We start from the raw sequence: 16706 nt of genomic DNA on the forward strand, positions 1-16706 counted from the left end.
AGAGTTCGAAGAATAAATAGAATAGGAGTCAAATGGATGTGTAATCTTATTAAGCAAGAGATTAATAAGAAAAGGACAATGTAGAAGGGATACAATTTGCATAAGGATGGCATCCATTATGAACGTTATAAGCAGCAGGCTAGAATAGTCACAACTGTTGTATGGAAAGCAAAGTCTGAGTATGAAAAGAAACTGGATCTGCATGCTAAAGACAACCCACAAGAATTCCATCAATATGCTTCAAGTAAAAGAAAGAATGAATATGAAAGAATAACTCTTATAAATCCTGATGGCTTGAGGGTTACAGATGCCGAAGAGCTTGTTCAGCTAATGAGTGCCCATTTTGTTAAAAGCTATCAATCTGGTGATCGTACCTCTTCACTAGATGAAGAAACGCAGGTGTGTGAGGCCGAGGTATTAGAGCTGTTGCACAAATTGAATAAGAATTCAGCAATAGGGACTGATGGAATATCAGCATGTGTGCTAAAAGAGTGTTCAGCTGAACTGGCCATTCCTTTGAACCATCAAAAGATTCCACAGGAATGGAAGGAATGTATGGTAATTCCATTGCACAAGGGTGATGCAAAGACCAATGTATCCAGCTATTGACCAATTAATATCTTAGGAGTAGTGGTGAAGGTTTTAGAAAAAGTGGTTTGGGCTTGCATTCAGAAAGGGGTTGACAGTGAATCTCTACTTTGCAATGAACAATATGGGTTTACTAAGGGAAGGTCACGTTTTAGCAATTTGCTCACATTCTATAACCATGTTACCATTGAACTAGACAAGGGGAATGGATAACCCATAATACTTTTGGATTTTGCTAAGGCTTTTGACACAATACCACATGGTAGACTGTTGCATAAATTGATGAAAATGGGTTTGGGTTATACAATATTAGCAAATTGTACTTTTGATATCTGACTGACAGATATCAGAAAGTGGTATGGGAGGGATCTGAGTCTGCAAGGTTTAAAGTAACAAGTGGTGTACCACAAGGATCAGTGCTTGGGCCACTGTTATTCAATCTGTACATTAATGATATTGGGAAGGATTTTACAAGCGACATACAGCTATTTGCTGATGATGCAAAGATAGGTAGGGTAATCAGGAATGCTGCTGATCTGCAGAACTTGCAGAATGATTTGAATAGGCTGGATTTGTGGGCATGGGAAAATGGGTGTCAGTTCAATGTGAGTAAATGTGAAGTCATTCACTTTGGCATGATTAGATATCCAATGTCGTATTATATTGGTGGGATTAGACTAGAAGAAACTGATGAGGCTAAGGATCTTGGAGTGTTAATAGAAAGTTGAAGTTCAGGGGTGCCATGTGGCAAAGATTGCAAATACAACTCAGAGATGATTGCAATGCTGAAACGAACGTTCACATGTAAAGATAAGGATGGTATTTTGCCTCTTTACAAGGTCTCGATAAGACCTCACTTGGGCTGTTCTTACGTTGTAATTCTGATATATTGGAGAGAGTACAAAGGAGAGTTTTAAAAATGATATCAGGATTGTGGAATACTGATTATGAAGACAGATTGAGAATTTGTAGACTGCAGACATTAGCAAACAGGAGAAAGAGGGGTGATATGATCGAGACTTACAAACTTCTGAAAGGGTCATACAGGATTTCAATTGATGGAATTTTTCAATATACGGATGGTGGGGAAAGGATGAAAGAGCATCCTTGGAAGCTGAAAGTGAAGGCTGCCAAGAAGGGGATGAGGGTTAGATTTTTCTCTCAGAGGGTGGTACGTGATTGGAATGGAATGCCTTTGGATGTTGTGAGTGCAAGCATTGTGAATGAATTCAAGAATAAGTATGAAAGCTGGTGTGTGTGTGTGTGTAGTATGTGGCCTCCCTCGATGAGTCTCTGACTCCTTGGAGGTATCTTAATAGCAATAATTCTGATAGTATTTTACTATTGATACTAGTTGAGAATTTATCCACACTTAAAATTTTCTAGGAAATTTTCAGATCTGGCTACATTGCTAAATTTTATCAGGAAAATATAGTAACCATTTCTTTTGAGAATTGCAACAAGGATGATGGAGGAGGGGCTTACATTGCATTTGACTCCTGGAACAAAGCCATTATCAGTGGTAACCTAAATTATTACCAGTTGGTTTATTACAAGCTGCACATGCTTTAGTCCTTGAAGTCTCATTAAATTGGAATAGAAATTGCCTAGATATGCATTTCTAGTTATGTAACAAAAAAGCTAGGATATTAATCACAAACAGTAATAAACCTATCTGATCCTGCAGGTGGAGAGAGAGAAGTTTTCATTGATAGAAATGTAAATCAAAATCTTATCAGATTGATTGTGGCTAAATCAGTAACTGTAAATAGCACTAAAGCTCAAAAAATATACAAATGAAATATTTTTAAAAAGAAGTGCATAGTAATTTCAGAAGAAACATAAAAGTTGCAAATGTTGTTAAATGAAGGGATGCATGGATAAATTGATGCAAATCTTTACAAATTAGAAATTAAGAATAAAATACAAACCACATAGCAGTTGTCAAGAGGTGAGGAAGAGCTCACCTTGCACTGGTTTTCACTTTTGACAAGAAAAAAAAGCACAAAAACAATATTGATATGGGACAAATTATTTCTTTTTTGGAAATTTTCTGGGATTAATGTAATTTTCAGGGATTGACTCCTGGAGCAAAGCCATCATCCATGGTAACCTTAAATAGCTTTCTAAATAACTGTTCTCATCCCCCCCCCTCCTGCAAAACAGGCAAAAACTGACCAGAAAAGACTTATGCCATATGTTTATGTTAATGAATGAGCTTTTGCAATGATTCCTCTGAAAAATATTTGTTTTTCCCTTCAATTAAAATTGTTTTATTTATTGTGTTTTATGATTAAGGAGAATTATATATGGTTCACTATTATCATCAGCATAATAGAAATTTATCTATTATACTGATGAATTTTAAAATATTACATAAATAAATAAATAAAAATAAATTTATTTCTTATCATGGACATTATAGCTCATAAAACTGTCACTTGAATGACCTACATAGTGCCATAATATGTTTTCATAATACTTGGAAAATATTGTTTTACTTTGTAATTTAATTCATTCAGAATTAAATCTTGTTTAAGAATGCAATTCAAAGAATTGACCCATATCCCATGTTATCACTGGAGTTATATGAAGAAAACACTTGATCACTGTATCAGAAAATGGTTTAAACACCCAGCACCTCATTTTTGTTTGAAAAGCTTCATAGATGTTAAATGAAGTTAGAATGTTATATTAAGAGGTAAAATTAAAATGAGAACAAGAAGAATTATTTTTGTCATTCTTTTTCATTCATATTCAGATATATAACTCTTAAGTGTTCATTTCAGTGTGAAATTTACATTTCTTGTGCAACTCTTTCAAGCATGGCATAAATTTTGGCTACATTATGATATAGACTTCAACTGGTTATAATAAAAATATCACAATGATTGAATCATATTAAAGTTGCTACCATACTTAAAAGAAGTTTGATTTCCCCTCCCCCCATTATCTCTTTATCTATATGGAGCACGTTATGAAGGAAAGTGGTATCAAACCTAATATCAAAATTGGATATCAGGCCTAATATCAGCTCTTTACTTTATGCAGACGATGTTATACTTCTAAATAAATCCACAAGCTTCCCTGACTAAATTGAATATCTGTTGTAATAGATATGGTATGAAGGTCAGCAATGACAATGAAAATAGGCAGAGACATTGAAAATGTCAAGTGCATTGTGAATGGAGAACCTATAGAACAAGTGAAACATTTCAGCTATTTAGGCATGATTTTTAGTGAAGATGGTAAATTAAATATGGAAATAGACAAAAGAATCCACAAAGCTGATATGGCAGGAAGTCAACTGAATAAATTTATATGGAATAAGAGAGAAGTTAGTCAAAACACTAAATTAGCTGTATACAAGACAGTGTTCAAGCCAATTTTAACTTATGGATCTGAGAGCTGGGTCAGAAATAAAACGCTTGACCAAAGACTAGAGACCACAGATATGAGAGTCCCGAGAAAGATGGCATCAATGGCAATATCATATTAAAAACGAGGATATTAGGAAAGAACTTGACATTGTCAGCATCCAGGAATGCATTAGCAGAGCTAATCTCAGGTGGTATGGTCACTTAAACAGAATGGGTGAGGAAAGATTAGCAAAAGCAAGTGTTCTCTGTCAGGTTGGCATGAAAAAGACCCTAGGAAGACCAAGATATAGGTGGATTGATATGGTAAAAAGTGCCTTAGAAGATAGAAATATAAGATCTGATAATCTTGACAGGTAACAAACTGATTTGGAAGAAAATTGTAGATAAGAAGTTAGTAATGATGTAAATTTTTTTCATGTAGTACTATCATATCTTGTACACCCCCTTGAGGGTACATGGCAGGAATTTGATGATTTTTCCTATACCTTGTTTTTGATGAGACAAGTTTTTGCAACAGCTTGAAAAATTAAAATGCACACCCAAACACTTTCCATTCTTACTAATGCATAACAAGAGTATAATTTTTTTGTCCTGCCCCTCTCAGATCTAAGATATTAGGTGACTGTATTCTTTAAGCTGGGATAAAATTAATATTGTTATTATGCTGGTAGGAATGCTGGTCACTTTACAATAGCATTCTACATAATCAGAAATTTTCTGATCATGGAATTAGAAGTTGTCAAGGATATTTTTGGTGTCCATATTCTGATTCCTCTTTGAGACATTATATGACAAAGGCATTGTATTCTTGTTTTTCTCCATACTATACCTTTAATTGTTTTTTATCAGTACCTAATAAATAGCTATATCATTTTTTTAAAAGATAGTAACGAAAAAAAAATTTAACTTTTCCTAAAGTAAATTGTGCTCCATTGATATATATTAAGAAGTTTAGCTTCTTAATATTAAATTTTTGAAGATGTAACCAATAATTATTTTTTTTCTTTCTCATAAAGCAGAATGCAATTAAATTTTGAATATGAATTATTTCTTCTAGGATGGACCTCCACCTGGTGAAGGGCGTGTAATAGGTGAACTTGGTGAAGATGGGTGGATTAGGGTTCAGTGGGATAATGGTTCAACAAATTCTTATAGAATGGGTAAAGAAGGTAAATATGACTTAAAATTAGCAGAGCCTCCTCCACAACCAGAATCAGATAATAGTTCAGACTCTGATGATGATGAGCGTAAGTAGGAACTTTGTTGCCTTCTGAAATTTTTGTTTGATACAAACCACACTTTTTAATGAATGCATTAGTAATGTCTCTTAGCGATTGCTTAGTTATAAATTAAGAAATTATGAATGTTTCTTTTAAAATTTTCTTGGTTTGTCATTTTGATGAAAAATTCAAATTCATGCTAATACATATATTTCATAGTATAATAATCTACCATTTATCCCAACTCATTGTGAAAGCAATTTTTTTGTCGGGAGATTTGAATGATCGTTAACTTGTAGGTATGCTCTGTGCACTGTAGGGAAGCACTTCTCTTTCGACCAATGCATGTTTTTCATGTTATTGTTAAATATAATTACTGAAGTTTTTTGGTTTCATTAATTTAAAAAAAAATAACATTTTAGGCATAATGGCATTTTTGCAAGCAAATGAAAAAAAAAAAGGTAACTATTATTAGATTCCTGAAGTAGGGAGAAAATTATAATGAACAGTAAACAAAAATGATAGTTTCATTTGCTATATTTACTCTGTTTCTATTGGAAAACCATTGTTTACCTGAACCATTTATAACTTATTTCCTTTCAATCAAATGGAGAATTCTAACTCCCCTCCCATCCAAAAATAAAAAATAATAATAATAAAATAAAATTTAAAAAAAATTACAATTAGCAGATAATGGCATTCAGTCTGTTTATGAAAATTTTGCTAAACTCATCTTTGTGCTCTCTAAAGCTTCCAAAGATTTAGAGAGTAATCAAAACTTACCTAAGTTTAAAGATAACTAAAATGATAAATCACAGTCAATGAATCTTAGGAGTATCTGCAGGTTGTTAGGTTATAACTCACTGAACTATTTAATAGCTACAATGTCTGAGTGTATCTTGTTTTGCTTCCATAATGCCTTCTTCCAGATTTCATGCTTAATCTCTTCATTCATTCATTAGCCTTTTATTCCAAATTTTAATATTCTGAGTGTATTCCAAATATTACAATTTGGAATAAAAGGCTGATGAATGAATGAAGAGATTAAGCATGAAATCTGGAAGAAGGCATTATGGAGGCAAAACAAGATAGATGAAGATTGGTAATGATTAGCTGCATGAAGAGTACAAATAGCAGGCCTGGAAGGTGACTAGGTTGGTAAAAGCAGAAAAAATGCAGTATGAGAAAAAATTAGCCAATCAAACTAAGAAAAATTCTAGTGAGTTCTTTCAATATATAGCAAGACTATATGGGAGGATGATGTTAGTTGATGATGTTGGCAGATTGGTAACTGATGCAGAAAATATAGTTGAAGTATTCAATGATCAGTTTATCAATACATTTCATTCTCGCGAAGGCGACATCACGAGACGCTGTAATGTATAGGTATGGTGGAGGAGCAGGAAGTATAAGAGGAATTAAGTAAACTTGATGTTAATAAGGCCGTATCGCCACATCTTTAGGAAATTAACAAGACTCGTTAAACAGGCATGCCTGTTTAACATGAGTCTTGCAACAAGGTGAGTCCCAAAGGAATGGAAGGTGGAAAAAATTGTTCCACTTCACAAAGTGTGTGTGTGGGGGGGAGTAATAAGACTGAGGCTATAAATTATAGGCCAAACTGTATGTCTGAGATGTTAGAGAATTATTAAGATGTTAGAGAATTTGGTGATGACTAGGATTCAAAAATGGGTTGATAATAACATTATTCTTTATTAATGGTCAGCATGAGTTTGTTAGGAGGAGGTCATATTTTAGCAATTTGCTTACATTTTAAACAACAAGGGACAATATGCATATACAGTGATGTACTTGGATTTTTCAAAGGCCTTTGATAGACTGCCACATGATAAGCTAGTAGCTAAATTGAAACAGATAGGATATCAGACTAATGAGTTGAATGGCTGATTGGCTGATAGATAGGTCTCAGCAGGTTATGTATGGATAAGTGGTATCTGAAAAGAATAAGTAAAAAAAAGTAAAATCTGTGCACAGCAGTCCATATGTGGACTGATCAAAGCCTTATACGAGGGAACCATAACCTCTGCTTCTGCATGTCTATGTCCTCATTATTGCAATAATCTGGTCACTAGTGGGCTCAGGGATCTGTTTTGCAACCATTATTGTTTAACTTGTATGTTAATGACATTGGAACTGGTTTATCTGGAAATGTGCAGCTGTTGGCTGATAATGAAGATGTTGTGGCCTTGCAGGAGGATCCGAATAGACTGTGAGTGGGCAAATGTTTGGAGCTGTCATTTTAATGTCGTAAAGTGGCTTTGTACCTTGGTAGGCATTGTTGGGATGCAAAGTATGTAATTAATGGAGAATGGGTGAAAGAGATGAGAGATTTGGGAGTAATGGTGGACAGAGACTTGAAGTTTAGGGTCACATTGCTAAATTGTAAGAATATAACAGATTATTGCAATAATGAGGAGGACATAGACATGCAGAAGCAAAGAGGTTATGGTTCCCTTGTATAAGGCTTTGATCTGTCCATATGGACTGCTGTGTACAGATTTTAGTTTGCTTGGTTTTAAGGGGGATGAAAATGTATTGGAGAGGCATGGGAAGGTTTACTAAGTCAGAGAGAGTGAAGGAATGTAAATTGCAGTCTTGTGAATAGGAGGAGGAACAGGGATATGATTGAGACATATCATATCCCTGTTGGTGAGGATTTGCTACCAGATTAATTGGAGAAGATTTTTTTGCAGAGTAGAGGAAGACAAGGGTCAAACAAGAGGTCATCCCTAGAAGCTGTATATGAAGGATGTGAGTAGGGGAGTGAGAAGCAGGTTCATTGCATGGAGAGTGATTGATGAGTGTAATGCATTGCCTGTTGTGAGTGCTGAAACTGTGAATGGGTTTAAGGCACAATGTGATGATCTTTTTACATGAGGTAGTATGGACCTCCCATGATGAGTGCTTTAACTCCATGGAGGTTGGATGTTAATAATAATAATGGTTTATATAAAACTTATATAAAATTATAAAATAAACTGTGATTAGGTTCTGTTTTAAAATAGAGTGAAGTTAGTATTTGAATATGCCATCAGATAAAGTCTTTAAATCATGCAATTGAAATAGTTTAAATATAATCTTTACCCGTGGTATGACTAAATAATAAATTACATGATGACCACAGTAATTAACATTAATGAAATGAAAGTACAGATATTTCGTACTGAAAATAACTGTACATCGTCTTTGCTATTTGGCCTCATTCTGAAAATGAACTTACCACTTTCCTAAACAGATCAATAGCCATCACCCATGCATTCAGTTCACTATGGAAAAAGAAAAGGCTGGTAGTGTAAACGGAGGTGTATTATCTACTTTATTCTAATTAGCAGTGTGCTTTGCTTTCGTAACCTTTCTTACTTATTCTTTTTATCCTGTCGACGCTTGCCAGTGTAATACGGAGGCTATTAATTGCCGCTATTGTAATAATGAGGCTGGCTGCACCTTTGTAATATCTTTATTATATTATAATAAGTTTTCCTTTTATATTCCTTTCTTATTTTATCTTACTATTGCATACTATGTTTATCCACCTTTCGCATTTACTAGTCGTATGCCTATGAATGCTGGAAAATTTATTTGTTAAGACTGCACCACCAGTATTTCTATATCGGCATAAGACTCAGTAATACGTCTGGTAGATTTCTCTCTGTTACTAGCATAAATTCCTTCATTAAAGTTTACATAAACAGTCAGGGTTCTCAAGTACTTAAACTACACTTTTAATGCCTTAGTTGTTTCCCGCTCACAGGTCCGAGTTTATTTAGGAACAGTGCATTGTAAATTAAAAGATCGGGTGGCACTCTATTGACTATAAATAAAGCACATTTATTTACATTAATACCAAAGTACATTAATTAAACGATAGGTAGGTTACTCTCTCTCTCTACCTATCCATTAGACTTTTAGCATAAAGAAACAAAATTTCCCTTTTCAGTACTAAATAACTGTAGAATATAATTACTCAATTACTTTGCTGCTTATTAAATCAAATTATTGAAACTCTAATGTACTCACAAAGAGGTTAGCTAGCTATGCCAAGTTATCTCACAAATTATATTCCAATTAATAACAAATCAGAGGACTCTCTTATAGACACTGCTTATTTTTAGTACCTTATCTCTTAACAGTCCATCTAAACTATTTTTCCTATATTACATAAAAGAAACATGGAAAAAAATCAAGGATTTTTCACTAGAGTCCTAGGCCCTTCTTCCATCTCAGGTCTTAGATTTTCTTTCTGCAGTGTCTTGCTTCACCTGTGCTTCAAGGATTTTTGGCGGGGCTTCGGAATGCTGATCTACGATACTGTTGGGCTTCAGTTGAAGGGTCCGGCTTGTGGAACTTATGCAGTCTCGCTCAGAAAGCAATGCATTCTCCTCTGGGTGTTGAAGTCTGCTCCTTGATTATTAGCTTCCGGTAATCTTTCACAACCATATCCAGGATCAAAATAGCCTCAGGTGGATTGGCTTCCCTTTCTCCCTGACATCTGGCCGTATGGTCGTGTCCTGTTTCCCACTGCCTATATTTCTGCCAACGACTTTCTGTCGATCTTCAATGCCTTTTTATTTCACTGTCTCCGGAGCCTTGCATGAAGTGTGAGACTCCCAAAGAATACAGCATGATTCTTTGATCTTCTGTTTCGACCAACCTGTTCTTTCTTCTCCTGGTATACTACACAAATCTAATTAGATGGACACCAGAACTACTTGTGAATTGCGCCGTCCCTTTTAAGAATGACCTTGACGGTGGACATACACAGAGCTTGTAAACAATGGTTTCAAAAGCACTTAGTTAAACAATGACATATAGGTTGGAGTGATATAGCATTTTCTTTTGTTTCTTGCAAAGTTTACTCATTCTTTGTTTATTATATCTTGGCCAGGTTAAATTTATCATAGAATTAAATATATTCTTTTTATAAAGGGTTCTTTTTATATTACAACCTTTTGAGATGTGACCTCTGTAAAAGTCGATGTAAGGCACTTGTAAAATTCCATGTTGCATCGAGTTTTACATTAGTTTACCATTCTTGGACATCCTTCTTACATGCACAGCCTCTGGTAATTTATCAACCAGTGTTAGTCGAAAACCTACCTTCACTGGCAGATACATTCATCAAAAGTCTGCTCATCACACCTCCCAAAAAATTGGTGTTGTCAAGTCTTTAATTAAAGAGCACATAAGGTGTGCTCCTCTCCCTCAAGCTTACAACAAGAACTTCTCACTATCAAAATGTTAATGGAATTTATTAGTTACAACCCTAATCAAATCCAGCAGATAACTGACTCCTATGTTCCAACACCTCAGGATTCTTCAACAGACCGCAGGGTTCCAATCCTTATATTTCTGGCATCTCGGAATCGATTGGTAGAATTTTGAAGAAGTATCATCTCATTCCCACATTTTCCGATCAACAAAATTTCTCATCTGTTGCCATCTACAAAAGACAAACTGGAACCTCTATCATTAGCTGACATTTACCAGATTCCATGTGAATGTAATCTAACATACTCTGGACAAACAGGCCATTCTGTGGAGAAAAGAATTAATGAATATCAATATTATATCAAATACATGAAACCTCAAAGGTCTGGTCTGGCACAACAAAGTATTTACACTATACACAATGTCCAGTGGGATAAAGCTCGTCTTCTCCACAGAAACAGGTTTAAATATGAATGCCTTTTCAAAGAAAGTTGCGAAGCCGTTTTACATTGGCCAAATCTGAATTGGAACGATTGTCTCTCTCTCCCAAAAATTCGGGAAATTCTTATCTTATGTAACCATCAAAAATAGTTTTTAATGCTATTTTTAATAATATTATTTATTAATATTAATTTCTAGCACGCTGCAACAGTTTTTAATTGGTAAACCACCAACTGCTGTATGTACTTTGTATGTATTCCTGTTCCTTTGATTTGCTTGTTTCTACACACTGATGATGTACTGTTATTTTCAGTACAAAATATCTGTACTTGCATTTCATGAAAGTTAATTATTGTGGTTATCATGTAAGTTATTATTTATTTGAAATAGTTTAAAGAAATGTGGTATTTGTAATTTTCTTATGTTTGCTTATTCTCTTTTTATATAGTTGTTCCTGACCAACCATCTGCTGATCAGCCTGCAATGTTGTTACGTCAGTCTTGCCTCTTATTGCTTAAATCTGTTTCAATATGTATTGGTGTACATGCAGATGGAGCTCAAAGAGAAGCCATTAGCACATTATCTGGTTTACTTAGAGCATTACTCATGGCAGGTTATCAGACTGGATCTTGTAAGTATGTAGCAGAACGTGACATTATTTTATATATTTCTTGATTTAAGGTGAAGTACTTTATGGGGAAGTCATATCGTATTACCAGAGCAATGGTCACCTTTCTGTTTGTAGGAAAATGAATGCAATATACAAATTGCATCCATTTTCATGAAATCCATTTTTCAAATCACTATGCAGTATGAAAATTTTGTGAGCAATAAATTAGATTGTTAATTCACTTGGAAGGCATTTTGTTCTTCTGTGCTGACTGATGAGTACCTGGGAAGAGATAGCTGTATATCATTTGAAGAAAGTGCTCTATAAGTTTATGTACAAACATTTCCATGTGTTTTAATTATGCAGCAGTTAAAAATTCCTCTGTGGTTTGGCAACATGCTAAAGAAATGGAAGTGCACAGGTGAAGCTAAACTCAGGATGTGACCATGTAGGAAATACTGACTTACATGAGTCAATACATTTAGAGAAGGCTGGTTATCCCCTCTTGCATCAGACCTTAGAGAATACTGGTTACCTCTGTTCATAAGATCTAGAAAGTTGAATGTGAATTCATGAAGGTCATGACGAAATTTCAATAACAAACTTTGTTTGCTTACACATAAATAAAAGATTAAACAGGAATATAATTTCTTGGCATTTTTAATTTAATTTATAACCAAGTAGAAAAAAAAAAATATTCTACACAGTTGCCTTCATGCCTCTAACGAAAGTCTTCATTATGCTTAGGTTAACCAAACAACCTTATTTGCTTCTTTAAGAGGCCAAGTGTTAAAAAATGTTATATACATTGTACCTGTTATACCAAATGGATGTTTTGGAGAAACACACATGAAAAATATATCAAAGATGTAGATAAAAAAGAGAGTTCATAAATCAGGCTGGCTTTTCATATTACTAATAGAAAACATCAGGAGGTGTTTTGATAACTCACAAAAATGCTGTATATTGAATTTAACAGTTATGTTCAAAAAGTTAAAGAAGCCTCTGAAATCACACATTGTCCAATATAGTGTAAAAAATCAAGGCCTACATAAGGGACTTAAGATACTGAGGTTAGGTTATGGTAGCAATTATATAGCACAGATGCACCAGGTGTTTGGCACATCAATGTGATATGCACTATTAGCTTAGCAACAGTTTTATCAATGTCATTTTATATATTAAACTCACTATGGTACTATATGTTTCCAAATTAAAAATATCGTTATTCCTGATGAAGTGTGCCATAGTGTATAAAAAAAAAAATTGGTAAAATTATTGAAAACAATTTTTAGTTTGTAGTTTTCATTGTGGTTATACCAGAATTATTGCTATGAACAATACAAACCACAGAAGATTGATGTCAGTAACACTGGCATTCCTTTTTAGTAATTTTGTATTATTCCCACACACCAAAGATATCATTAACTTATATATAGCATCATTAAGGAAATTTACATAATCACCAAAAGTAATACAGACAGCTGAATGGAGTCAGTATTGCTTTGCTAAGATCCTTCTGTCCTGCATCTAGTACCTAACATCCTATTACCAGGATATCATCATCATCATCATCAAATTCCTGATGGGTATCCTCAAGGGGTGTACAGGATATGATAGTACTACATAAAAAAATTACATCATTACTAACTTCCTATCTACAATTTTCCACCAAATCAGTCTGTTACTTGTCAAAATTCCAATATTATCATTATCAGATCTTATAGCTCTATCGTCTAAGGCACTTTGTACCATATCAATCCACCTATATCTTGGTCTTCCTCTGGGTCGTTTTCCTGCCAACCTGGCAGAGAACACTTGTTTTGCTAATCTTTCTTCACCTATTCTGTTTAAGTGACCATAGTACCTGAGCTCTGCTAATGCATTCCTGAATGCTGACAATGTCAAGTTCTTTCCTAATATCCTCGTTTTTTTATATGATATTGCCATTGATGCCATCTATTCACACCTCTAATCTTTCTCAGGACTCTCATATCTGCAGTCTCTAGTCTTTGAACAAGTGTTTTACTTATTCTGACCCAGCTCTCAGATCCATAAGTTAAAACTGGTTTAAACACTGTCTTGTATACAGCTAATTTAGTGTTTTGACTAATTTCTCTCTTATTCTATATAAATTTATTCAGCTGACTTCCTGCCATACTAGCTTTGTGGATTCTGTTGTCTATTTCCATATTTAATTTACCATCTTCACTAAAAATCATGCTTAAGTAGCTGAAATGTTTTGCTTGCTCTATAGGATTCTCCATTGACAATGCAGTTGATATTTTCAATGTTTCTGCCTATTTTTATTGTCTTTTTCTTTCTAATACTGACTTTCATACCATATCTATTACAAAAGTTATTCACTTTAGACAGGGAATCTTGCAGACTTAGCGAATTTATTTAGAAGTATAACATCATCCACATAAAGCAAAGAGCTGACATTAACATCTCCAATTCTGATATCATTTTTAATACCACTGACCTTCATATTGTAATCCATATAGATAATGAATAACAGAGGGGATAATTTACATCCTTGTCTCACACCAGATTTAACATTAAACCATCTTCCTGTACTTCCTTCAATTCTAACTGCTGACTTACAACTCAAATAAAGACCAAGTATTGCTTGATATAATGCCCCATTGACACCATATAACTGTAGAGTATTGAATAGTTCTCTCTTGGCACCCTTGTCATGTGCCTTTTCCAGATCGACAAAACTTAAATACAGATCTTTGTTATATTCCCATGCTTTCTCAACTATTTGTCGTAAAGTGAAGGTCTGATCCTGACAACCTCTATTTGGCCTGAATGCAGCTTGTTCTTCACCAAGCTTTTCTTACACAATTCTTCTCAACCATTTCCCAAGTATACTTGCATAAAGCTTGCCAGGAACACTCAGTAGGGAAATACCTCTGTAATTCTCACATTCAGTTTTATTTCCCTTTTTATATATGGATACTATGAGAGCTCTACTCCAATCATCGAGAATTTGCCCATCTGTCCAGGCCTTTTGAACTATGCAGTGCAGTCACTGTAAGTCTTTATACCACCATACTTCAGCATTTCTGGTCGAATATCATCTACTCCTGCTGCCTTTCCACATTTCAAGCATTTGATGGCTTTTTCTACTTCAAGTATGGATATGTATTCCTGACTGTGTGCCTGTTGAGTGTTTTTTACCACTTTGCTATCACTGCCTGTTTCAATTAGCAAGTTTTGAAGTAGTTACTCCATACTTCAAGGATATCTTTTTCTCCAGTTTTCATGTCACCTTTATCATCTCTAACTCCTTTTACAGCACTTTTTCCTCCATTTCTAAACTTTTTCAACAACCTCCAGAATATTTTGCCACCTTTTTGATATTTATTTTCTATGTTCTTGCCAAAGTCCTCCCATGACTTTTGTTTAGCTAGTTTTACAAAGAGTTTAGTTTTCTTACATTTGTCTCTGTATTCTCTAAGAGCACAAGCTGACTTATTTGCCAGGAACTTTTGATATGCTTTCTTCTTTTCCTTCACTGCCTCTTTCACTTCCTGTGTCCACCATGGAGTTAGATTTTTCTATCCTTGCAGACAACCTCCCCACATGCCTCTCTGGCTGAATCAATCAGGGTTTTCTTCAAGGCTTGCCACTGAATCTCCAAGATTTGGTTCCTGTTCTCAAACTCTTTCATTTTTTCTTCAATGTATTTTAGTCTGCAATTCAGATCTGAGATTTACTCAACTTTTATTCGCTTTAAAACTTTCTTACATGTTATTCTTTTCAATATGAAATTCAATTTTATTCTGCTCAAGACTAAATAGTGATCACTTCCAATTTCAAATCCTCTGTACACTCTGTTATCCTGCACCAGGGAGAAAACATTACTATCAACAATAACATAGTCAATGAGACTTTTCTTATTCCTTGCCTCTTCTCTCCATGTGAATTTGTGCACATTTTTATGTTTGAACATGGTGTTAGTAATAACCCGTCCATGTCCTGAGCAGAAATCCAACAGGTATTTGCCATTATTATTAGCTTTGCTCTTTTCTCCAAATTTTTCCAAAATATTTTTGTATGTCTGACAATCATTTCCTACTCTGCTATTTAGATCCCCAACAAGGACCAACTTTTCCTTTTTCATTGTGTCAGTTGCTTTTTCTAAAGCATCAAAAAATTCCTCCACTTCTACCTTAGTAGAACCTTCTGTGGGACCATAGGCACAAATAAGTCTCATTGTCCAATTACCAATTCTGATATTTGCCCACATCACTCTACTTGAGACTGCCTGCCATTCAAGAGACTAGCTTTGTATTTAGTGTTGAATACTATGGCTACTTCTTTTTTTCTTTGATTGTCATTGCCTGAATATAACATTTTGTATTTATTGCTCAGAAAGTTCTCACCATTTTTTGTCTTTTTTGTTTCAGTCACCCCTATTATGTCGACCTGGTACTTATCTAATTCCTCAACTAGCTCCATTTCTTTGCCATTCAGGCTTCTTATGTTAATAGTACCAATCTTTAACTCTGGTGATGTTGAGTTTGAATGTGCTTTCAGATTTGTTCCAGTAGCTGACTTTTCACTGTTCTACCTGGTTCCCTGGTGAAAACAACGGGGGCCTTGTTTAACCCGGCGACACCTCAGCTGGCATGAAATTTTGTCATGTTATACCGTCATTTTGTATATTGGTTTAAGCCAATAAGAATACAATTTTGTCGGCTAAATCCCAAATTGCCAGTCCATCCTCGTTCGTTCAGTATCTAGGTAGATACCCAACACGAGAAGGTGATGATTGACATTAGATCAGAAGCCCTGGTCGGTTCTCCACATTCCTTTAAAGGCTATGTGGAAATCTCCTCTCAGTTATACAGCTTTGACCCTTCTGCATCCCTTACCAGGATATATAATGTTTAAAACTCTATATACTCCATTTCTTCTATAGATCTGAAGAAAAAAAAAAAACTGAAGAAAAACCTGTCTGTCAAATAGGTTATCCATATTGTGAAACATAATATTCTCTTGTCAGATGGTTATATTATATCAAGAAAATATAAACTATTGATGTTTATCGTTTTTGAAAAAAGCACTTAAACCACACAGACAGAGAGAGAGAGAGAGAGAGAGTGTGCTGTCTCCTCCCTCTTATGGATGAAAGTATATAGTTTTCAACTAGTTAATTTATTTCCTGAATGCATTTCATGTCATTAATTTATTTTTCTTTTTTTACCTAGTTCTAACCTCTCT

At 34.6% G+C, this 16706-nt stretch overlaps 1 protein-coding gene across 1 annotated transcript in view; it reads left to right on the plus strand.

Moving 5' to 3' along the window:
* LOC150100278 (putative HERC2-like protein 3) overlaps positions 1–16706 on the plus strand; it is a 136117-nt gene that overhangs the window by 23781 nt on the left and 95630 nt on the right. Inside the window, exons 5-6 of the mRNA XM_090402624.1 lie at positions 5026–5215; positions 11307–11489. Of these exons, the coding sequence (XP_090258750.1) occupies positions 5026–5215; positions 11307–11489 (373 nt within the window). The remainder of the gene's footprint in view (positions 1–5025; positions 5216–11306; positions 11490–16706) is intronic.

This window comes from Typopeltis vanoorti, chromosome 13 (assembly GCF_054136105.1).
Source record: "Typopeltis vanoorti isolate ZY-2024b chromosome 13, IOZ_Tvanoo_1.0, whole genome shotgun sequence".
Classification (NCBI taxonomy): Eukaryota; Metazoa; Arthropoda; class Arachnida; order Uropygi; family Thelyphonidae; genus Typopeltis; species Typopeltis vanoorti.